This window comes from Pleurodeles waltl, chromosome 1_2, assembly GCF_031143425.1.
Source record: "Pleurodeles waltl isolate 20211129_DDA chromosome 1_2, aPleWal1.hap1.20221129, whole genome shotgun sequence".
NCBI lineage: Eukaryota > Metazoa > Chordata > Amphibia > Caudata > Salamandridae > Pleurodeles > Pleurodeles waltl.
Genome location: NC_090437.1, coordinates 508,752,648 through 508,776,789, shown reverse-complemented (window position 1 = coordinate 508,776,789; position 24,142 = coordinate 508,752,648). Strand labels below are relative to the sequence as shown.

Below are 24,142 nucleotides of genomic sequence, written 5' to 3'. Positions count from 1 at the left end.
CCTTACAAGTCTTAGAGGCATGGTCTGACCAAGCACCAAAGACAAATCTGGAGGGGATCTGTCAAATATTTGCTTGCAACAGTCCCTAAAAGACTGGAAACCTGTAGTAATTGGGAGTGATGTACAAGTTACTTACCTTCGGTAACAAAATAACTGGTACAGACATTCTAGTTGCAGATTCCTTACCGTAGAATTTTCCCTCCGGTGTCAGACTGGATACAGAGATTTTTTCTTCGAGCAACACCCCTGCGCGTTGGTAGGTGCTGTTGGTCGCGTCGCAGTGATGACGTCAGGAGTAGTATATAGAAGCTGCCTCATCGCAGTGACGTCAGAGCCGCTAAGAACATTGAGATTGGTGCACCAGAGCTAAGGACCTGGGGGGGAATCCCTGTCCCTAGAAATCACTTCACAAGCTGGGAGGATGTGTGGGTCAGTAAGGAATCTGCAACTAGAAAATCCCTCTACCAGATTTTTTTTTTTTACCGAAGGTAACTAACTTGTACATCAGATAGAGATTTCTAGTTGCAGATACCTTACCTTAGAGTAGATACCCAAGCAACCCCATCATCGGAGGTGGTCTGCGAACCAAGATCATACTAGAAATTCCTGCAAGACCGAACGAGGAACGTAGCCGTCCTGACGAACATGACTGTCCAGGCAGTAATGTTTAGCATATGTGTGCAGGGATGCCAACGTAGCTGCCTGACAGATATCCACAGGACAGGAACTCAGCGTACTAACGCAGTGGAAGCAGCAGCTGCTCTGATGGAATGAGCACGCAAGCCCTTAGTGGGTTGCTTCTTGGCCAAAGCATAGCACATCTTGATGCAAAGATATACCCATCGAGAGAGGGTATGTTTTTGCACCGCCTTCCCTTTCTTCGCACCCACATACCCAACAAAGAGTTGATCGTCCACCTGGAAATCTTTAGTATGATTTAGTTTCTCTCCTCCTCATGGGAAGGATGTAGGGGTGCATAAAAAGTAGGCAAGGTGATGGACTGGCCTACATGAAAAGGCCAGACCTTGGGAAGGAAGACTTAGGCCCTCATTACAACCCTGGCGGTCCAAGACCGCCAGGGCTGTTTTGACGGAAGCACCGCCAACAGGCTGGCGGTGCTTCCTGGGGTCGCCGCGGTCGCACCGCCGGGGCCGGCGGTTTTCCGCCACAATGGCCCCGGTGGTTGTAATCCGCCAGGGCAGCAGATTACGAGTCCCCCTCCCGCCAGCCTTTTCCTGGTGGTTTGAACCGCCAGGAAAAGGCTGGCGGAATGGGGAGTCGCGGGGCCCCTGCACTGCCCATGCCACCAGCATGGACAGTGCAGGGGCCCCCCTGACAGGGCCCCATGGAGCTTTTCACTGTCTGCACAGCAGACAGTGAAAAGCGCGATGGGTGCAACTGCACCCGTCGCACAGCCGCAACACCGCCGGCTCCATTTGGAGCCTGCTCCTGTGTTGCAGCCGAGATCCCCGCTGGGCGGAAACCAGGTTTCCACCCGCCAGCCCAGCAGGGATCTCCAAATGGCCGCGGCGGGAGTGCGGCTGCATTGGCGGCCGTCCGGCGGTCTGATCTTGGTGGGCGGCTGAAGCCACCTGCCAAGGTCGTAATGAGGGCCGTAGTGCGCAACACCACTTTGTCAGAGTAAACATACAAGAATGGAGGCTTAGAAGAATGCGTTGGAGGGTCACTCACTCTGCGAGCAGAAGTGATGGCAACAAGAAAGACAGTTTTAGAAGTGAGGAGCCATAAAAGGACAATTGTGCATTGGCTCAAAGGGAGTACACATTAAGTAAGGACAAGATGGAGGTCCCACTGAAGCATGATAAATGGAGTGGGAAGAAATAAAAGGGTGAAACCTTTAAGGAATCGATAGACAATAGGAAGCTTGAAGAGCAAGGGCTGATCAGGTAACCTAAGAAAGGCTGAAATAGCTGATAAATACCCTTTAAAGGTGCCCAAAGCAGAGTCCTTCTGCACTAAAGAAAGAATGAACAAAAGAACATCAGAAAGAGGAGCAGAGAGGGGATCAATAGATTTGTTGGTACCCCATGCCACAAATTTAAGTAACAGACGTATACCGTTTTGATGGAGGGGTGCCTGTATTCCAAGATATTAGGCAGAAGTTGGGTGGAAGGTCAAAAGTAGTCAACTGCGGCTGCTCTCAATGTATACGCATAAAGGCGGAGATTGGACAGGTTCAGGTGGAGAACTGTCCTCGGTTGCTGAGACAAAAGATCTGCCCGAACAGGCAGTCTGAGTGGAGGATTGGTGGCCATGCTCAATAGCTCTGGATACCACACTCTCTGTGCCCAGTCGGGAGCCACCAAGATAACCTGCACCTGGTCGTCCCTGATCTTCTTGAGAACTCTGGGCAGAAGTGGTATGGGTGGAAAGGAGGCCGGAGTTCCACTTGAGACAAAAAGCGCCTCAGAGCGAGTACCGCCTTGGAAACTCAAACATGCAAAACAGCTGACATTGCGCGTTCTCTGCTGAGGTGAACAGATCTAACCAATACTCTCCCCACTGCTGAAAGAAACCTTGTGCCATTTCTGAATGGAGACGCTATCCTTGATCTGCTGTGCATCGACAGCTGAGTTCGTCTTCTCTGGCTTTCAGAGAGCCCACCAGATGTTGAACCACCAGGGAAATGCCCCGATGTTCCAAACATGTCCAGAGGCATAGTGCATCCTGACAAAGGGTCCAGGACCCTACTCCGCCCGGTTGTTGCAGTACCACATGGCAGTAGCGCAGACCGTGAACACTTGCACTACTTTCCCTTTGAGTGAGGGAAGAAATACTTGCAACACAAGCCTGATCGCCCAGAGCGCTAGAAAGTTGGTATGGAGCCCAGACTCTGCGGAGACCAGAGGCCTCTGATCCCCACCTCTCCCATGTGACCGCCCCAACCCAAAAGTGACATCTGTCACTATGGATAGATCTGGCTGGGGAAGGTTGAGGGATCTGCTGTGGACTCAATGCTGATTTGAAAGCCACCACAGGTCTTACGCAGTCCCCTCTGAGATCTGGACCATGTCGGAGAGATTTCCCTGATGCTGCGCCCACTAGAACTTCAAGTCCCACTATAGCGCCTGCATATGCCACCTGGCACGTGTTACTAGCAGGATGCAGGAGGCCATGAGGCCCAGCAGCCTCAGTCTCAGTCTCACCGAAACCCAAGACAGAGGCTGAAGGTCGGAATCACAGCGTGAATATCTTAGATTCGCTTTTCAGGAGGATATGCCAGAAACTGCACAGTATCCAGAAGAGCTTTGATGAAAGGGAGCATCTGAGAGGGAGTCACATGTGACTTTGGCACGTTGATAGTGAACCCCAGCGTGTGCAGGAGGTTCGTCATAGTCTGAAGGTGGGAGACGACTGTCTGGGGTGAGTCTGCCTTTGACAGACACTTGTCGAGGTAGGGGAAGACTGAAACCCCTAACCGGTGCAGATGAGCTGCAACCACAGCCATCACCTTTGTGAACACTAGAGGGGCAATGGTGAGGACAAAGGGGAGCACGGTAAACTGAAAGTGCTCATGACCTACCTCGAATTGCTGGTAACGTCTGTGGGCAGGCAAGTTGGGAATGTGGAAATAAGAGTCCTGCAAGTCCAACGTTACCATCCAGTCTCCTGGGTCTAAGGCAGACAGGACCTGAGCCAGGGTGAGCATTTTGAATTTCCCCTTCTTAAGGAAGTAATTGAGGCCCCTAAGATTTAGGATAGGACGCAAGCCCTTGTCCTTTTTCGGCACCAGAGAGTAGCGGGAATAACAACCACGACCTACTTCTGGCACAGGGACCTTCTCTATGGCTCCCTTGGCCAAGAGAGCTGCGACTTCTTGGTGGAGAAGTGCCAAATGACACTCCGGAAGATGGCTGACTGATGGAGGCATGGCCGGTGGGGCAGATTTGAAGAGTAGGAAATAGTCGTTTTGAACTATCTGCAAAACCCACATGTCCGTAGTGATGGATTCACAGTGGTGCAGGTGATGGCGAGTTCCACCGCCAACTTGATCGGAGTGAGGGGAAGAACTAGGAGGGATTGGAGGCTGCAGCGGGGGAGGGGGTGGACTGGGCAGACCTCTGGTTTCCTGTCCCACACGGGATTCTGCGTCCCCAGTCACGTGGTGGCTAAACAGCATGGATGGCATGAAGGCTGGGTTGGGGGTGTGACAGGGAGCCCCTTCTGTGGCCACGAAGGGGGCAAAAGGCAGGCTGTTGGGTGTGAGAGGCAGTGAAAAGGCCAAGGGACCGAGCTGTAGTTATCAAAGAGGCATGTCCATAAGAGACTGTTGAACATCCCCCCCAAAAAACAGAGGTATGCAGTTGGAAACTGGCACTTGTTGCAGTTACGCCCCCACTTTTTGCCTGCTATTGATGCCTACTTTACTGAGGGTGTGCTGGGATCCTGCTAACCAGGCCCCAGCACCAATGTTCTTTCCCTAAAATGTACCATGGTTTCCACAATTGGCACACCTCTGGTATACAGATAAGTCCCTTGTAAGAGGTACCAGTGGTACCAAGGGCCCTGTGACCAGGGAGGGTCCCTAAGGGCTGCAGCATGTATTGTGCCACCCTAAGGGACCGGTCACCAAATACATGCACAAAGCCATAGCAGATTGTATGGGTTGGTGGGAAGCCAAAGGCAAAATCGACATGCATCCCCCTCAAGGCGCCATGCCCACAAAATACTTCCTGTGACATAGGTAAGTCACTCCTCTAGCAGGCCTTACAGCCTTAAGGCAGGGTGCACTATACCACAGGCGAGGGCATAGCTGCATGAGAAGTATTCCCCTACAGTGTCTAAGTCCATTCTTAGACATTGCAAGTGTAGTGTGGCCATATTAAGTATAAGGTCTGGGAGTTTGTCAAAACGAACTCCACAGTTCCATAATGGCTACAATGAATACTGGGAAGTTTTGTATCAAACTTCTCAGCACAATAAACCCCCACTGATGCTAGTGTGGGATTTATTAAAAAAAACAAAATGCACACAGAGGGCATCTTAGAGATGCCCCCTGTATTTTACCCAAACCTCTAGTGTAGGACTGATTGGTCTGTGCCAGCCTGCCACTAGCAGACAAGTTTCTGACCCCATGGGGTGAGGGCCTTCGTGCTCTCTGAGGTCAGAAACAAAGCCTGCTATGGGGGGAGGTGCTTCACACCTCCCCCCTGCAAGTACTGTAACACCTAGGCGGTGAGCCTCAAAGGCTCATGCCTCATGTTACAGTCCCCCAGGGAATTCCAGCTAGTGGAGATGCCTGCCCCCCTCCTCAAAGAGAGTGGACACAAGGAGTGTGTAGACACCAGCAGAGACAGTAGCCATTGGCTACTGCCCTCGGACTCCTGTAAAGCCCCTAAATCTTGTATTTAAGGGCTTCCCCAAACCCACGTCACCAGATTCCTGACGACCTCACAAGAAGGACTGCTTAGCTGAAGCCCAAGCAGAGAAGGAAAGGAGACAACAACTGACTTGGCCAAAGCCCTACCGGCCTGTCTCCTGCTTCAAAGAACCCGCAGGAGAAAGGCGACACGTCCTGCAGGTCCAGCGACCTTTGAAAAACCTCCAGAGGCCTGCCTGCATCACAGAGGTTCAAAAACTCCAGTAGACAGCGGCCCGGTCCAAAGAAGAAGTAACCTCTTATAAAGGACTCCCACCTCACTACAGAAGCCTGATCCCTGACCACTCTGCACCCAACACCCACGGCCCGTGTCCAGGTGTTCCACCTGGCAGAGAGGGTCCCCAGGCGATTCTGAGCAAGTGCTCACCCTGAGTTGACCCCTACACGACGACACCTGCAGGGTGAATTCTGAGGACCCCCCTGACCACGAAAGCTCCAGGCGAAGTTATCCGAAGCCAAATGACCCACTGCATCCGCAGCCCCCAGTCCTTGGAGAAATCTACATCTGGTGCAGCAACTATCAACAGGCAGCCCTCTTCTCTGTCCGACCAGTGGTGTGCCCGAGACACCCTCCTGGGCCTCGACTGCAGCCTCTGAATGTCCCCCAGGGTCCTCTCATAGACCAGCATTGGAAGCCCGATGTCCCTGTGCCGCAAAGGGTGTGTATTTCGTGCCTACTTGTCACCCCTCCAGTGCTCTTCTAATCCCCCCTGGCCTGCCCTCCGAGCTGTGAGTACTTACCTGCTGGTAGACCAAATTCAGAGTACCCCGTCTCCACAGGAACCTCGTTAAAATTGCTCAACTTTGGCCCCGTGTTGCTGGTGGTGGGTGTTTGGGGTTAACTTGAACCCCCAACGGTGGACTACCTATACCCCAGAGACTGGAACTGAAAGTCATCTACTTACCTCTAAAACTGTGCTTTATTTTCTTCCACCAGGAGCTGTTCAGAAAATGCACTGTGTCCACTTTTGAACTAGATACTCTGTTTTCTTAAAAACGGTTTACTTGACTAAAGTGAAACAAAGTTACATTTATGTCTACGTTAAGTACTTAACTACAACAGTATTTACTTCTGAACTGAATTTTGTGGTTCTAGTAATAAAGTAACAAATATATTTTTCTATATAAAATCCTATTGGTCTGGAGTTAAGTCATTGTGTGAGCGTTTCTTCTATTGCTTGTGTATGTACAACAAATACTTAAGACTACCCTCTGATATGCCTAACTGCTCGACCACACTACCACAGAAGAGAGCATTCGTATTATCTACTTTAGCCTCTGTAAAGCCTCTAGGGAATCCCTGGACTCTGTGCACACTATATCTCACTTTTATATAGTATATACAGAGCCAGCTTCCTGCATATGCAACCAGGTGTGGCGCCTCAAGTCCACCATTGTTTCAACCGATGTGCCTAGAGATCGGTCGTGTCCAGCCCACATTGGATCGTGAACTTCGCCGCAGCTCTACCATCTGTGACAGCTTAGGAGATGATAGCGCGGACCTTCTCCAGAATCTGCGGCAGAACTTGTGCAACCGTATACCACATAGAGTGGGTATAGTGGCCCAAAAGGCACGCAGTGTCGACGGACCGCAGTGTGAGACTGCAGGAAGTTTCTCCCAAACTGTTCCAGCCTTTTTGATTACTTATCCGGGGGTGCGGATGGGAATGCGCCTGAGGAAGAGGAAGCCTGGATGACAAGACTCTCAGGCGTGGGGTGTTGGGACAGGAATTTAGGGTTGTTCTGGGGAGGTCGCTAGCGTGCAATAGTCCTATTCACAGGAGCCCCTGTGTTGGGTTTGGAACAAGTACCCAAGAGGACATCGGTGAAGGATTCATTGAATGGCATAAGGGGTTCAGATGTGGAAGCCCCTAGCTGAAGCAGCTCCGTCAGGAGATTTGACCTACCTGAACAGTAGGCAGCTCAAGGCCAAGGACCTCAGCCTCCCTTACTGACCACCTCGGCCATAGCCACAGTAGGGGAAGACCGCATGCCAGCGCTCTGGAGAAGAGTCCAGGCCCCTGGTCTCACCCAACTCCTGTGCCCAGTCCACAATCGGTCATCCTGGTATTTATAAGGGTCCAGGGACCCCTCCACTCCTTCCCCAAATTTTACTCATAAGAAAAAGGGTCCAAATCCGACCTGGGGTGAGAAAGCCCCATCAAAGCCAGAGACAGCGTCAGCCGACGCCATTCTAACTCAAAGTTGATAAGGATGGGTGGGCACCACCACCGTCAGGAGTGTCGACAATCAAACTTGCACCAGGGAAGGTGTCAGTGGTACGGCCGATGTCAGTGCGGATCCCCGAGTGGATCCGGAGGGGATCCCTGTGGCTGGAGCTGCCAGCATGGAACCCGAAGGCCACCTGGTGGAACACCTTGGGCGCGAAGGCGCCGTATTGGGGTCAGCCTGCACAAACATGAGGCACATGGCCTCATAAAACTCCTTTAATTGGGTAGGGGTTGTTCCAGCTCCCGGAAATACAGGGAAGCACGGAGCGGACACAGAAGCAGGCTCCAAAGATGGAGGCCTTGAGGGATCGATGCTTCGCCTGCATCGCAGACGAGCGACGGGTTGAAGTAGAACGGACCACTTCGACGACTTCTTACCTGTGCCCGAAGACCTGGAGGAAGAAGACTGGTGGTGGCTCTGCGAGCGGTCTCGAGTCCTTCCCTTCGATCGAGACCTGGACCTTTGCGGAGTTGAGCACCGGGCCAGCTTGAGGGACTGCTCCCTCAAGGCCTCAGGGTGCATGGCCCGGCACTCGGAGCACGACTTCGGGTCGTGGTCATGCTCCAAGCACCACAAACAGACCTGATGCAGATCAGTTCCCAACATCATGTGGTGACAGTCCTCACACAGCTTGAAACCGGTCTTCGGGGACATCCTGACGCACCAAAAACTCACCCAAAAACTCAACAAAACTGTCAAAATCGGTCAAAAAGAGACCAGGGAAACTCTTTCCGGATCACTGCAAGGCACAGAAAAAAAAGGACTGACGTCACTGCGCTGAGGTAGCGTCTCTGTACTACTCCTGACGTCATTACGGCTACTACAATGCCAACGACACCCGCAGAATCAACCAACACCACATACAGACCCACAAAGGTATTGCTCAAAGAAAAAAAATCACCAGAGCCAGTCTGACGCCTGGGGGGAAATTCTAAGGTAAGGAATCTGCAACTAGAAGTCTGTATCAGATATTTTCCCTTGCTCACTGGTATTTAAAGTTAAATTATGAGAAATGAGTCTTGTAAAGGGATGAGGGGTAGCTCCAAATCTGCGTCTGGTGGCACAGAAAGAAAATACAAAGTGCTGTCAGCATGCATGGCTACTGCTTATTAGAGTCCCTGCATGTCACTTTGGAGGTGGAACAATGTCAGCGCGGAGGCACACAATGCCACATCCCAGCATGTAGGGGTACTGCTGAAGATTTTTTTGATCCAGTCTGACACTATTCAAAAGATGTTTAATGTGCAGTTAGAAGTATCCATCAGAAAGAGACCTAAATTGCTTTTGCACAACCCAGTGGTCGCGTGAAGTAAATTGTACACAATGTTACCTGCTTTTAGAGAAAGAGGACTAGTGACCTGTTTAGCAGGGACCCAGCGCACCCCAGTCCAAAAACCTCAGTACAAGTGAGAAAAAAGTAGGGGTAACTATGTCCAAAGTGGCACTTTCCTACACTAGGTGTTTTACTGCCAGCCACATCCGATACTCCTGAGCCCAGGGATAGAGGTGTAAACCTTCCTGGAAGAGAAGGTACGAACCTACGTCCCCCTGTTTGTTGATGTACCACACTGCAATCATACTTCTCCATTACAATCTGGACAGGAAGGCCCATGACTCTAGTAGTCTGAGTAATATCTCCTCTAGAGATGTGAGACCTCTGACAGTGCCAGTATCCCCACTAATCCGAGATGGACCGCTACCACTGCCATCACTTTCGAAAAGACATGTGGTGCTAAAGTCATGCCAAACAGAAGGACTGCAAATTGGTAGTGTATGTACCCTTCAGTAAAGTGAAGTAAAGTGAAGATACGTTCTGTGCAACGGCAGAATTAAAATGTGGAAATAGTCATCCTGCGGATCAACACCCTCCCGTACCCATCTTCCAACACCCTCCCGTCCCTAGAAATCAGTTCGCAGTGTGTGGAGGACGGGCGGTAAGGAAAGGAATCTGCAACTAGAATATGTCTCTACCACATATTTCGTTACCGAAGATAAGTAACTTGTACATCTGATAGAGACTTCTAGTTGAAGATTCCTTATTTTTTAATAGATACCTGACCAATACCATCCCCGGTGGTGGGCCTGCAAACCAAGATCACATCAAAAAGTCCTGCAGGACAAAAAGGCCGAAGTCCCTTCAGACCCGTAGTACAGGCAGTAGTGCTTGGTAAAAGTGTGCAGAGATGCCCACGTTGCTGCTTGACAAATATCCAGGACTGGAACGTCCCATGCTAGCGCAGTGGTAGCAGCAGTAGCTCTGGTGGAGTGAGCTCGCAAACCTTCAGGAGGTTGCTTCTTAGCCAGAGCATAGTACATTTTGCTGCATAAGAGTACCCATCTTGAAATGGTCCTCTTCTGCACCGCCTTCCCCTGATTTGCACCCACATATCCCACAAAGAGTTGAACGTCCACCCGGAAGTCTTTGGTACGATCAAGATATAACGCTAACGCTCTTTTTGGTTCCAAAAGGTGGAGTCTCTCCTCTTCATGAAAGGGATGTGGGGGTGAGTAAAAGGTAGGCAAGGTGAAGGACTGTCCGACATGGAAGGGTGTCACTACTTTAGGTAGAAAAGAAGCCCTCGTGCAAAGTACAACTTTGTCAGGATGGAGGTCAGGAAAAGGTGGCTTAGATGACAGAGCCTGGAGTTTACTAACGCCGTGGGCAGAAGTAATGGCAACTAAAAAGACATTCTTTATAGTTAAGAGCCCTAGAGGACAGTTGTAAAGCGGTTCAAACGGGGTACACATAAGCTAAGTTAAGACCAGGTTGAGATGCCATTGGGCATAAAGAATGGGACAGAGGAAAGAGAAGTGTAAGGCCTTTAAGAAACCTCCCAGCTATGGGAGATTTAAATAAGGAAGGTTAACCTTAAGAAAGCAGAGATAGCAGAGAGATATCCCTTAAGAGTGCCCAAGGTGGAACCCTTCCGGGCAAGGGAAAGAATAAAGAGAAGAACTTGAGAAAGAGAAGCAGATAGAGGATCGACATAATTGTCAATGCACCATGCCACAAATTTCTTCCAACGATAGGTGTATACAGTTTTGGTTGAGGGATGTCTGGCTGCCAAAATAACGTCACAGACTTTGGGTGGCAAGACAAAAGACGTGAACTGTCGCCGCTCAATCTCCACGCATGAAGCTGCAAAGTTGACAGGTTCGGGTGAAGGACCTTCCCCTGCTGCTGCGACAGAAGACCCTACCGAAGGGGCAGTCTGATCGGAGGAGCTATGGCCATGTTCAAAAGCTCGGGCTACCAGACTGTTCGTGCCCAGTCCGGAGCCACCAGTATTACTTGGGCCCGGTCTTGCCTGATCTTCTTCAGAACTCTGGGCAGAAGTGGTATAGGCGGAAAGACGTAGAGAAGGCCTGAATTCCACTTGCGATGAAAAGCGTCACCGAGCGAGTGTCGCCTTGGAAACACCAACGCACAAAACAGCTGACATTCCACCTTCTCTACGGAAGCGAACAAGTCTAACCAAGGTTCTCCCCCCTGCAGGAAGAGACCTTGTGCCACATTCGGATGGAGACGCCATTCGTGGTTGTATCAAAAGTTTTGACAAAAGTGTTGACGTAGTAAAAAAAAAATGACAGACAGCTTTTCTCCAAATCTGCACGTAGGAAGGCGCGGAAAGAAAAGAACCAATGTCAGCGAGCCGGGATGGCGCCTATATACGACTGCGACGTCACCACGGCAACGCCCACTGAGTCGACCGACGCCACCTGACAGCGTGCAGGAGGTACTGCTCGAAGAAAAATCTCCAGATCCAGTCTGACGCCTGGGGAAATTCAAAGGTAAGGAATCTGCAACTAGAAGTCTCTATCAGACATCAGCCTTTCAAGCCCGTGGAAAAGAGGACATCTGTTTTCCCACTGAAGAGGAAGGAAGAGGAGAAAGCGGCATTTCTCATGTTCTCCCTTTGCCCCAGCCTCTAAAATGCCTTTACATTGGGTTTGCTTGTCATTGGTAGACAGGGAAAACCTTTGACCTGCTTTCCTTAAACTACTCTAAGCCAGAATCAGCATTTGCCCAAAAGAGGCAGAAACCATCAAAAGAAAGTTCCGTAAGTGTCATTTAGACATCCTGAGAAACAACTTAATTCGTCAGTGTGGTGAAACAGTGATAGATGTCCACAATAGCTCTGGCACCAGAGTCTGCAGTATTCAGCCCATACTGCAAACTCCAAAGAGTGGGGTTGCAGATGATCTGGTAAAGCGGGCACAACCATCTGTGCCATGTCCCAGAGAGAGTGTACATAGCGTCCAAGGAGACATGTAACATTCAGCGACTTAAGCCATGATACACACTGAAAAGGTTTTATTTTGCATATTGGTCCATCTTCTTTAATTCTCTTTCTGATGGGGTAGCAGAGAAGGTGATAGTTTGGAGGCGCATGATACCTAAACCACTAGATTTCTAGTGATGGATGAGAGTAAATAAAAGCTGTGTCCCCAGGGGCTGCTCTGTTGCGTCTTGCAATCACACTGTGGGCTATGGTGGAAGAAGAGGGCTGCTCCCAAACTGCAAGGATGGGCTCTGTGAAGGCCTCATTAAAGAGGAGCAGAGGCTCTTATGTATGTGATGTAGAACAGTGGTTCCCAACCTGTGGTCCATGGAAATCTGGGGGTCTGAAAAGCCTCCTCATGGGGTCCGTGACTGCTTAGAAAATTAAATGTCATCATCAGCGTAGGTCCCCAGCTTTCAGTAATTACTCGGGGAGGGGTCCACAGAAGTCAAAAAGGTTGGGAACCACTGATGTAGAATACATAAGCTCTGTAAGTATGTTGGCTTTGGTTGTGGAGAAGTAAGCCTACCATCATTGTCGCCTTCTTTATCACCAAGTCATAAGTGATGACTTCAGGTAGTCAACCCAGTTGGGGAATACAATTGCCTTTGCGGAGAGGTATCCAATCCACCTGCATCTTTCAATCCACAAAGTCTGGGTCCAAAGTCAAAGGGTCTCTGTCCCCATTATCCATGGCCTGGATAATGTCCTCGTTGTAATAAGAGCCCTCAAAAAGTAATCTCTCCTCTACAATCAAGGGCTGGGCCTACCGACACAAAGGGTGCTGAGGGAATTCAGAAACGGGTAATGTTTCAGGTGAATCCATTTGCTGTGCCGGTGGTGTCTGCTGTGCAAGCTGGTGAGGCAATATGATCTAGATCCTGATGTGATAGTGAGTGAATGCGGCATCAGCCACGACACCAAGCTTGCATGTGGCTTGGGAGCAGTGTTTGGGGTCGTAGTCCAGGTCACCGAGACGAAGGGAAGACTGAGCTAGGCGATGGGGCATCGGAAGAGCTCCAAACGTAAATCCCCTCAGACCCATGGTGAGAGTCTGTGTTCCATAGGGGACCATGTTTCTTCGGAACATGCTGAACTTTGCATCCTGAAATACTTCTGAATTCGAAACAAGTGGGGAACTCTGAGTAACGCTGAATAAAGTGGGGCTTCAGGTTCAGAGCCACAGGTTGCAGCATGTCGGAGATCATCACCATCTCCTCCACTAGTTCCGGCTCTAATGTGGATGCTTGCAATGGGGGAAATGTTCAGTGACAATCTCTGAATTGTGCCTTTTGGAATCCTTTTATCACATTTTGTGTTTGTTCTTTGACTATGCCGACTGCAGGGACTCCGGCATCTTTGATCTCACCTTGGACTTGAGTCTTCCTCAATGCTCAGTCTGTGTCAGGCTATAAACATCTTGGCCTCCTCCTTTTTCGTAATGGCTGTGGGATGCACACTGTCACAAGAGCCACAGGCCTCTAAATCACTTTCTGACCCAAAGCACCACTGACAAATTTCAAGAATGTCTGTAATAGGCATCCGTCCATAACAGTCCTTAAATGGTTTAAACCCTGAATGGTTGGGGATGACATCACGAAAACTGCAACTGAAAAGCGAAAATTTGTGTAAAAATCATGGGCAATCTTGTGAGGCGATTACATCTTTGGATTTGCGTTGATGGTGCAGAATAAAGACAAATGACATCAATGCGCAGACTGGGTGATTTATGGCTCCAAGGACATCACGAGGATGACACTTCTGGCACAGACTGGAGCCAGCCCCCTTCCCCCACCACCAGCATCAAGAGCTATCGAAAAGTATCTGGATTCAGTAAGATACCTGAGATAATCAAAAGGTGAGGAATCTGCTGGTGAATGTATACATCCGAAATTATGGCTAATAATAGGAAAATATTTTGAAATTGCTTTAACTTATTAACCAATAAAGTTGTCTTTCAAGAACAAAGCTCCACTGCTTCAACACATTATACAATATTTTACAAATTCACTTTGTAATTGTGTAAGTTAAAACTAAATCCTATTGAAATCACAAATGCACTTACTTGTATGAGCACACTCTTCTGTATAAATTCATCCAAGCATTGTAATTCCTTCTTTTTCAGTTGTTCAGAAGCTGCTTCCCATGTGCTACCATGCTTTTGGGCACACTGAAGCTCAAGGTCAATTTGTTTCTTTTTTGCATTAGACCAGTCCATTTGAAAATTGCTTATTAGAGCATACTGGTCATCCATTACTTTAGTATTGCACACAAACTGTAAATACCAAGAAAAAACAACAAATTATCTTTTAGGCTGGCCAGAACACTGTATATAGAAAATCTAAGATGCCTGGTGACATATAGTGCAGTGCTAGATCAAAAGAAATAAACTGCTCATGATCGGTCTGCAGCATGTGCTGACACATAGCTACATACCAGTTTAAGATCTCGCTTTCTTTCTTTTTTTTTACATTTGAAACAAGCGTTAAACAGAAAAAAAGTTTTTAAAACCAAAACAAGTGATAACCACAGTTTTAGCCTTATTACGATAGCCAAATTTATTATAAAATACAATCCACTGAAAAATGTGTTAAAAAGAAGTTTAGTATCCTTCACTCAGGTGGAGGGTAGCACTGAGAATTCAATGACAGTGCCTGATGCGAAGAGCCTTTGTCCATTTGTAACAAGGATGCAGGTCATACCCTAAGAATGCTCAGAGCCCATATCCACTGTTCTCTCTGTCTATTTCAGAAGCAAGTGTGTGAGAGCTACTGAAAACTTTACTAACCTTCAGTAACGCTCTTTCTGGTAGAGACCACAGATTACTCACCTTTTGAACATTCCACAGGCATCAGACTGAATCCAGAATATCTTGAGCAGTATCCCTGCATGCTACCAGGTGGAGTCGTACAGCACAGCAGCGGCATTGTTCCGTTCTGGAAGTGACATGCAGAGACATATATAGGCGCCCCCCCATGCATGCTGACAGTTGCCTTCTTGACGGTCCTAGTCAGCAGTATGCAGATATCCACATCTGCAGATTTTTAGAAGCAAGTGCCAAGTTCACAGAATGGGTAGGGTTGGTGTAGACGACTGGCATGGTGTGTGGTGGACACCTATGGTGTTAGCACCTTATATCAGGTTCCGGCAACCCTTATTAGTAAGTGTTACAGTGTCTATGAAGCTAGGGCTCTCTAGTGGTAGCTGTGGTGAGCAGCCAAAACTTATCTTGGAGAAGTGTGAAGCACTTGCAATATCACAGTAGCCATACAGTAACGTATCACACATGTAAGGAACCACACAGTGTTGCAAAAATAAACGTACTTTATTATGGTGACACTGAACTAAAATACTACAGGCAATCCACCCTCTCTGGAGATAAGTACACACAAAATATACACAGGTAAGTATTAGGAATTAGCATAAAAAACATTAGAAATAGCAAGATATAGCAATGACCCTATACCATATACTAAAATAGTGGAATGCGAGAATGGGTCCCCCACCAGAGGATATGGAGTAATTAGCCAAGGGCTGGGAGAGTATGAAACCCCAAGAAGTGAGTATCTAGAAGACTCCCAGCGACCAGGTGAGCAGGGGTAAGTTACCTGGTCGTCCCATGGGCTAACATGGGGACTTGGAATTGGAACAATGCAAGAACAGGACCAGGCCGGTGGAACCCAATGGATGATTCTGGATGAAGAGGACCTGTGGAAAAAGGGGACATAGTTCAGTCCACGCAGGCGAGTCCAGGTGGGACAGGAGGCAATGCCTGCCCTTCTGTGGGTGATGATCAGGGATGACTGTGATGGATGATCGTCAACTGCAGAGACCAGGAGCTGCAGAGAAATCCCTGAAGTCCCCCAGGAACTGTCCCTCGATGGTCGCCAGATTGCAGACAGGTCATTGGTCAGGAGGACCACCAACAAGCACAAGCAAATGCAACTGGAGCTGTTGGAGATTTGCAGGGTTAGAGAGGACCAGCAAGGCTCTGGAGACTCGACCCTTGGAGGGGAGTCTGGGCTGAACCTCAGAAGACAGGAGAGCAAGCAGAAGCAGTTGGAGCCTTCATGAGCAACCCACTGGCAGCAGGCGCCGTAATTCGCAGTGGGGCCCAAGCAGCACACCTGAAGAGGATTTTGCTGGAGCAGCAGAAAGAAGACTGTCAATACAGAGGTAGAGTGCTGGGGGTCAGGGCTACTCGGACCGTGAAGAACCCTTAGAGCAAGAGTCAACAAGTATTGGTTGCTGCACAGACACGGTGCACGGGGATTCTGTCCTGGAGGAAGAAGCCCACAGTCTCCATAGCTGGACAGAAGGCAAAGAGGACCTAGGGGACCACTCAAAATCACCACCTATGTCGGACAGTCTTTGCAGATACAGAGGACAGAAGATCTCAGCAGCCGGATGTTGTTGCCTTAGGTGATTGAGAATGCAGGAGAGTGACTCCTTCACTCTAAGGGAGATTCCTTCTTGCTTCTTTGGTGCAGCTGAAGTCTTGCCGACCCTAGAGGATGCACAGCTGTGGAAATGTTGCTAAGTGCTGACAGAAGTCGTGGAAACAATATTGCAGGGTGAGGTTGTCTCGGTGTTGCAGTCATGTTCGGTTCCTGTGAACTCCAGCAGCAGTTCCGGTGGCCAGGAGCAGAAGAGGTGATTGCAAATAAGTCCTGGTGGAGTCTTGCATGCCGAATCTGGGGACCCCACCAGCAAGGGAGTCCCTAAATAGCCCAGGTAAACACCTATCAGAGGGGGGTCACTGACGTCACCTGCATGACCTGACAAATTAGAAGCTCCCAGGGGCTTCTGCCAATCTTATTTTCAAGATGGTAGAAACAAGTGGCCACCTGGAGGAGCTCTGGGCACCACCCTTAGGGTGGTGTTAGACAAAGTGGTAAGGCAATTGCAAGTATTTATCCCACCGCTGCACCACCAATGTAGGAGGCTGGCCTGGTTTGTATTGGGTACCTTGGGTACTTACACCTTATACCAGGTCCAGTTATCCCTTATTAGTGAAATGTAGTAGTGTTCTAGCAGCTTAGGCTGATAGAGGTAGCTGTAGCAGAGCAGCTTAGGCTGAACTAGGAGACATGCAAAGCTCCTGCAATACCACTATAGTTACACAGTACTTATACACAAGTAAAACAATACTCAGTGTTACCAAAAATAAAGGTAGTTTATTTGTGTGACAGTACTAAAAATATCTTAGAGGTAATACTCCTTCTGGAGGTAAGTATTATACACACAATATATACACTAGTCACCAAAATAAGGTAAGTGATTTGACATAGGATCACGCAAACAATAGGAAATGCTATAGAATGCAATATGAGAAAATAGGTCTAGGGGCAACACAAACCATATACTAAAAAAGTGGAATGCGAATCACAAATTCCCCCCTAGACAAGTGTGGTGTGTCCAGAATCGCTTGGAGAGTAAGAATACCACAAAGGTGAGTAAAATACCCCAACCCAGAGCCCAGCAAAGTAGGAGTAAAGTACTGGAAGTTTTCTTAGGACACACCAAGTCGTGATTAGAGTTATTGCAAGAACCAAGCAAGACAGCAAACAACAAATGGTGGATTCCTGGACCTCAAGACCTGTAAAAAGAGGAGACCAAGTCCAGAAGTCGCAGAAGATTCCAGGAAGGACAGGAGCCCCAGCTAACCTAGAGGAAGGTGCAAAAGAGGAGTCTCCGGTTGGAAGAAGACTTAGAAATGCACCACGGCAAGATGCAGGGGGTGTTACAAACAAGCGCACAAAATACACCCTCAGTGGCACAGGGGCGGCTGGGTGCAGTGAGTTAAGTAGGTGTCTAATTGTAGCTAGAAATCAATGGAGAGACCCGGGGTCACTCTGGCGATGCAGGCAGGGCACAGGGGGGCGTCTCGGGCCAGCCACCGACTGGACAAGGATGAGGGTCGCCTGCTGGTCACTCCTGCACTGGTAGTTGGTTTCTCTCGGGCCGGGGGGCTGCGGGTGCACTGCTTCTTCCAGGCATCGGGTTCTTTGTTATCAGGCAGTTGCGGTCAAGGGGAGCGTCTATAATGTCTCTTCAGGCATCGCTGTGGGGGGAGCAGGGAGGTCGCCTCAGGGCATTGGTTCTTCTGGACATGAGCTGGAGGCGTCGGGTGCAGAGTGTTGGGAACTCACGCTTCTGGAGTGAGGCTGGAGTCCCTCTAAAGATGGTTTCTTTGCTGCTGTTTTGGACAGAGCCGCTGTCCACAGGAGTTTCTTGGTCCTTTGGTTGCAGGGCAGTCCTCGGAGGTCCGCAGTCCTTGTTGTAGGTTATCCGGAATCTGTTTTCCAGGGTTCAGGGTCACCCCTAAATACTCAATTTAGGGGGGTGTTTAGGTCTGGGGGCAGTAGCCAATAGCTATTTTCCTTGAGGGTGGCTGTAGGAGGCTGGACTGGCTTGTAGTGAGCACCAAGGGGTACTTGCACCTTGCACCAGGCCCAGTTATCCCTTATTAGTGTATAGGGTGTCTAGCAGCTTAGGCTGATAGATAATGGTAGCTTAGCAGAGCAGCTCAGGCTGAACTAGAAGACGTGTGAAGCTACTACAGTACCACTTAGTGTCATATGCACAATATCATAAGAAAACACAATACACAGTTATACTAAAAATAAAGGTACTTTATTTTTATGACAATATGCCAAAGTATCTTAGAGTGTACCCTCAGTGAGAGGATAGGAAATATACACAAGATATATATACACAATATATATGTACACAATAGCAAAAATATGCAGTATAGTCTTAGAAAACAGTGCAAACAATGTATAGTTACAATAGGATGCAATGGGGAAACATAGGGATAGGGGCAACACAAACCATATACTCCAAAAGTGGAATGCGAACCACGAATGGACCCCAAACCTATGTGACCTTGTAGAGGGTCGCTGGGACTATTAGAAAATAGTGAGAGTTAGAAAAATAACCCTCCCCAAGACCCTGAAAAGTGAGTGCAAAGTGCACTAAAGTTCCCCTAAGGACAAAAGAGTCGTGTTAGAGGAATAATGCAGGAAAGACACAAACCAGCAATGCAACAACTGTGGATTTCCAATCTAGGGTACCTGTGGAACAAGGGGACCAAGTCCAAAAGTCACAAGCAAGTCGGAGATGGGCAGATGCCCAGGAAATGCCAGCTGCGGGTGCAAAGAAGCTTCGACTGGACAGAAGAAGCTGAGGTTTCTGCAGGAACGAAAAGGGCTAGAGACTTCCCCTTTGGTGGACGGATCCCTCTCGCCTTGGAGAGTCGTGCAGAAGTGTTTTCCCGCCGGAAGGACGCCAACAAGCCTTGCTACACGCAAATCGTGCGTTTGGCGTTTTTGGACGCTGCTGGGGCCCAGGAGGGACCAGGAGGTCGCAAATTGGACCTGCAGAGAGAGGGGACGTCGAGCAAGACAAAGAGCCCTCACTGAAGCAGGTAGCACCCGGAGAAGTGCCAGAAACAGGCACTACGAGGATGCGTGAAACGGTGCTCGCCGAAGTTGCACAAAGGAGTCCCACGTCGCCGGAGACCAACTTAGAAAGTCGTGCAATGCAGGTTAGAGTGCCGTGGACCCAGGCTTGGCTGTGCACGAAGGATTTCCGCCGGAAGTGCACAGGGGCCGGAGCAGCTGCAAAGTCGCGGTTCCCAGCAATGCAGCCCAGCGAGGTGAGGCAAGGACTTACCTCCACCAAACTTGGGCTGAAGAGTCACTGGACTGTGGGGGTCACTTGGACAGCGTCGCTGGATTCGAGGGACCTCGCTCGTCGTGCTGAGAGGAGACCCAAGGGACCGGTAATGCAGCTTTTTGGTGCCTGCGGTTGCAGGGGGAAGATTCCGTCGACCCACGGGAGATTTCTTCGGAGCTTCTGGTGCAGAGAGGAGGCAGACTACCCCCACAGCATGCACAAGCAGGAAAACAGTCGAGAAGGCGGCAGGATCAGCGTTACAGAGTTGCAGTAGTCGTCTTTGCTACTATGTTGCAGGTTTGCAGGCTTCCAGCGCGGTCAGCGGTCGATTCCTTATCAGAAGGTGAAGAGGGAGATGCAGAGGAACTCGGCTGAGCTCATGCATTCGTTATCTAAAGTTTCCCCAGAGACAGAGACCCTAAATAGCCAGAAAAGAGGGTTTGGCTACCTAGGAGAGAGGAAAGGCTACTAACACCTGAAGGAGCCTATCAGCAGGAGTCTCTGACGTCACCTGGTGGCACTGGCCACTCAGAGCAGTCCAGTGTGCCAGCAGCACCTCTGTTTCCAAGATGGCAGAGGTCTGGAGCACACTGGAGGAGCTCTGGACACCTCCCAGGGGAGGTGCAGGTCAGGGGAGTGGTCACTCCCCTTTCCTTTGTCCAGTTTCGCGCCAGAGCAGGGGCTAAGGGGTCCCTGAACCGGTGTAGACTGGCTTATGCAGAATTGGGCACATCTGTGCCCAAGAAAGCATTTCCAGAGGCTGGGGGAGGCTACTCCTCCCCTGCCTTCACACCATTTTCCAAAGGGAGAGGGTGTCACACCCTCTCTCAGAGGAAGTCCTTTGTTCTGCCATCCTGGGCCAGGCCTGGCTGGACCCCAGGAGGGCAGATGCCTGTCTGAGGGGTTGGCAGCAGCAGCAGCTGCAGTGAAACCCCAGGAAGGGCAGTTTGGCAGTACCAGGGTCTGTGCTACAGACCACTGGGATCATGGAATTGTGCCAACCATGCCAGGATGGCATAGAGGGAGCAATTCCATGATCATAGACATGTTACATGGCCATATTCGGAGTTACCATTGTGAAGCTACATATAGGTAGTGACCTATATGAAGTGCACGCGTGTAATGGTGTCCCCGCACTCACAAAGTTCAGGGAATTGGCTCTGAACAATGTGGGGGCACCTTGGCTAGTGCCAGGGTGCCCTCACACTAAGTAACTTTGCACCTAACCTTTACCAGGTAAAGGTTAGACATATAGGTGACTTATAAGTTACTTAAGTGCAGTGTAAAATGGCTGTGAAATAACGTGGACGTTATTTCACTCAGGCTGCAGTGGCAGGCCTGTGTAAGAATTGTCAGAGCTCCCTATGGGTGGCAAAAGAAATGCTGCAGCCCATAGGGATCTCCTGGAACCCCAATACCCTGGGTACCTCAGTACCATATACTAGGGAATTATAAGGGTGTTCCAGTAAGCCAATGTAAATTGGTAAAATTGGTCACTAGCCTGTTAGTGACAATTTGAAAGTAATGAGAGAGCATAACCACTGAGGTTCTGGTTAGCAGAGCCTCAGTGAGACAGTTAGGCACCACACAGGGAACATATACATGCACACCTATGAGCACTGGGGCCCTGTGTGACAGGGTCCCAGTGACACATACATATAGGCCACAAACCTGTGAGCACTGGGGTCCTGACGAGCAGGATCCCAGTGACACATAACAAACATACTGAAAACATAGTGTTTTCACTATGAGCACTGAGGCCTGGCAATCAGGATCCCAGTGAGACAGTGAAAACAGTGACAAACACCCTGACATACACTCACAAACAGGCCAAAAGTGGGGGTAACAAGGCTAGAAAGAGGCTACCTTCTCACAGTGGCTACAACCTCTTTGGGCCTCCTCTCTGTGGGGAGGGAGGCACATCCCTAATACTATTGGGAGGAATCCTCCAAAACAAGATGGAGGATTTTCCAAGGAGGCAGCCACTTCAGCTCTGATCACCTTAGGGGTGATAACTCCTTATTTTCTCATTGTCTCCCCGGACTTGCCGCCAAAAGTGGGGGCTATGTTGGGGGGGGGGGACATCTCGACTAGCTGGAGTGCCCAGGGGCATTGTAACACGAAGCCTGAGCCTTTGAGACTCACTGCTAGGCTTTACAGTTCCTACAGGGGGGAGGTGTGAAGCACCTCCACCCAGTGCAGGCTTTGTTTCTGGCCCCAGACAGCACAAAGGCTCTCACCCCAGGGGGTCAGAAACTCATCTCAGTGGCAGGCTGGCACAGACCAGTCAGTCCTTCACTGAAGGATTGGGTAAAATACAGGGGGAATCTTTAACCCCTTGGGTGTGGCGTCCATCTATTTTTGGATGTTGACTTCCTTCAGGAAATTGTGCAGCAAACAAATTTGCTTGCAGACCAATTTCTGAGGGAGCGTGGAGGCACCCAAGGGCCCCGTTCTAGGGTACGCCAGTGGACTCCCACTTCGCTGGCTGAGTTGAAGATATTTTTGGGCCTTACGCTCAAAATGGGGTTAGTGCAGAAACCCACCTTGCAGTCCTACTGGACGACTTGCACGGTTTGGGTAACCCCCATCTTCGCACCATACATGAGCAGAGATTGTTTTTTGCTACTGCAGCGCATGCTGCATTTCAATGACAATTCTACTGCATTGCCCCAGGATCATCCAGACCATGACAGGCTATCCAAAATTCGGCCTGTCGTGGAACATTTGTCTGCCAGGTTACCAGAGATCTATACTCCTGGAAATAATATAGCAGTCGATGAGTCCTTGATCCTGTACAAGGGACGGCTGCTTTTCAGACAGTACATTGCGAGCAAAAGAGCTCGCTATGGCATAAAGCTGTACATGCTGTGTGAGAGCTCTTCTGGCTATGTGTACAGCTTGAGAGTGTATACAGGGAAGGACTCTACCCTAAACCCTGTAGGTTGCCCTCCCGTGTTAGGGGTCACAGGTAAGATTGTATGGGAACTTGTCCAGCCACTTCTTTACAAAGGTTATAACCTTTATGTGGACAATTTCTATACAGGAGTAGAGCTGTTCAGTGAGCTCTACAAAGCTGGCACTGTGGCCTGCGGTACAGTTCATTGTAACTGGAAAGGATTCCCGCAGGAGCTGGTTTACAAAAAATCCAGAAATCCCAGAGTACTGCATTGCGGTCTAAAGAACTGCTCGCAGTCAAGTTCTTAGATAGGCATGATGTATAGGTGCTCACTACAATTCATGATGAGAGCACTTCTCCCATCATGGTTTGGGGTCAGATGGCCGAAGTCCACAAGCCCATCTGTATACTTGATTACAATAAGTACAAGGGCTGAGTGGACAAGAACGACCAGGTTCTTCAACCATACAATGTGTGTTGTAAAACTCGCACTTGGTACAAGAAACTGTTTACCCACCTGATTCAGATGGCAACATATAATGTGTATGTTGTTTACCGTCAGACAACCACAGGAAGACTCATGACTTTCCTTGACTTCCAGTTGTATGTAATTAAAAGCCTAACTGCTGTTACAGAAGCAGCAGCAGCCTCCACCTCATATGTTCTCGAGGATGTGGCAAGGCTGCAGGAGCAACACTTTGCTGATCGCATTCCTAAAACACCCAAAAAGGATCGTCCATGTCGTCGCTGTAAAGTGTGCTCGAAGCATGGAAAGCGGCAGGAGAGTCGGTATTACTGTCCCCAGTGTCCATCACAACCAGGCCTCTGTATCCCTACTTGCTTTACGTTGTATCATACTAAATCAAAGTTCTGGGAAATCGACTGAGGTTGAGCTGCCGTTGGGTAATCCTTTCAGTGGCAGTGCATGGATACCGAACGTCCATGGGCCACTGCTTCGTTAGGCAAGGAGCCACAAAAATTTACTTCATCATGGACTTCCTTTTGGATTGCTTGAGAGCTAAATCCACTGTCAGAACGTGGTCGGTGTTCTGTTCAAATAACATGCATTATATTCCCCCTACTACATATACTAGTGGACAGAACATATGCCACATTGTCACGGAGTACCCTTTCTTCACCAGCATGTCTACCTTACTTTCAACGGTAGATATGCTCTCTCAGTTCGAGGAATCACTTTGTACAGCATACTTGGAAACCCCCAACTTGCATCCACAAACTAGTATAGGTTCACTTGGCAATTATACAGGATTAGCCAGGGCTCGGATGAGAACAGAGACATGAATGGGTAAGGAAAGCTTATGGTAGGTGTGCCTTCACAGGGTTATTGCACAGGCAGAATGCAGATAGTAAAGGTAGCACAGATGTACATCATCTACACCTATGGATTCAAACCCATTGGTGCCATCCCAGCACTGAAGGAGAATTATTTGTATAGGTCAGTGTTTGACCTGCTTTTCATGTTCATCCTCCATCAGAACTTAGTAGATGTTCAGTTTGCTGTATAAGTGCATTACAGTCACATCACTGCACATAATGTTGGCTGGGACATATGCTACGTTCTCATGGACTCCCCTATGTACCAAACACTACCCTTTTTCATAGCCTATGACCTTCTCTTTAGGGAAC

The 24,142-nt window shown here is 49.2% G+C and overlaps 1 protein-coding gene across 5 annotated transcripts in view; it reads right to left on the bottom strand.

The window, feature by feature from the left end:
• Positions 1–24,142, bottom strand: part of CENPE (centromere protein E) — a 1,295,748-nt gene that overhangs the window by 167,288 nt on the left and 1,104,318 nt on the right. For all 5 annotated transcript variants that reach the window (XM_069241483.1, XM_069241500.1, XM_069241509.1 and 2 more), the window contains one exon: positions 13,982–14,191. In XM_069241483.1, the coding sequence (XP_069097584.1) occupies positions 13,982–14,191 (210 nt within the window). The remainder of the gene's footprint in view (positions 1–13,981; positions 14,192–24,142) is intronic.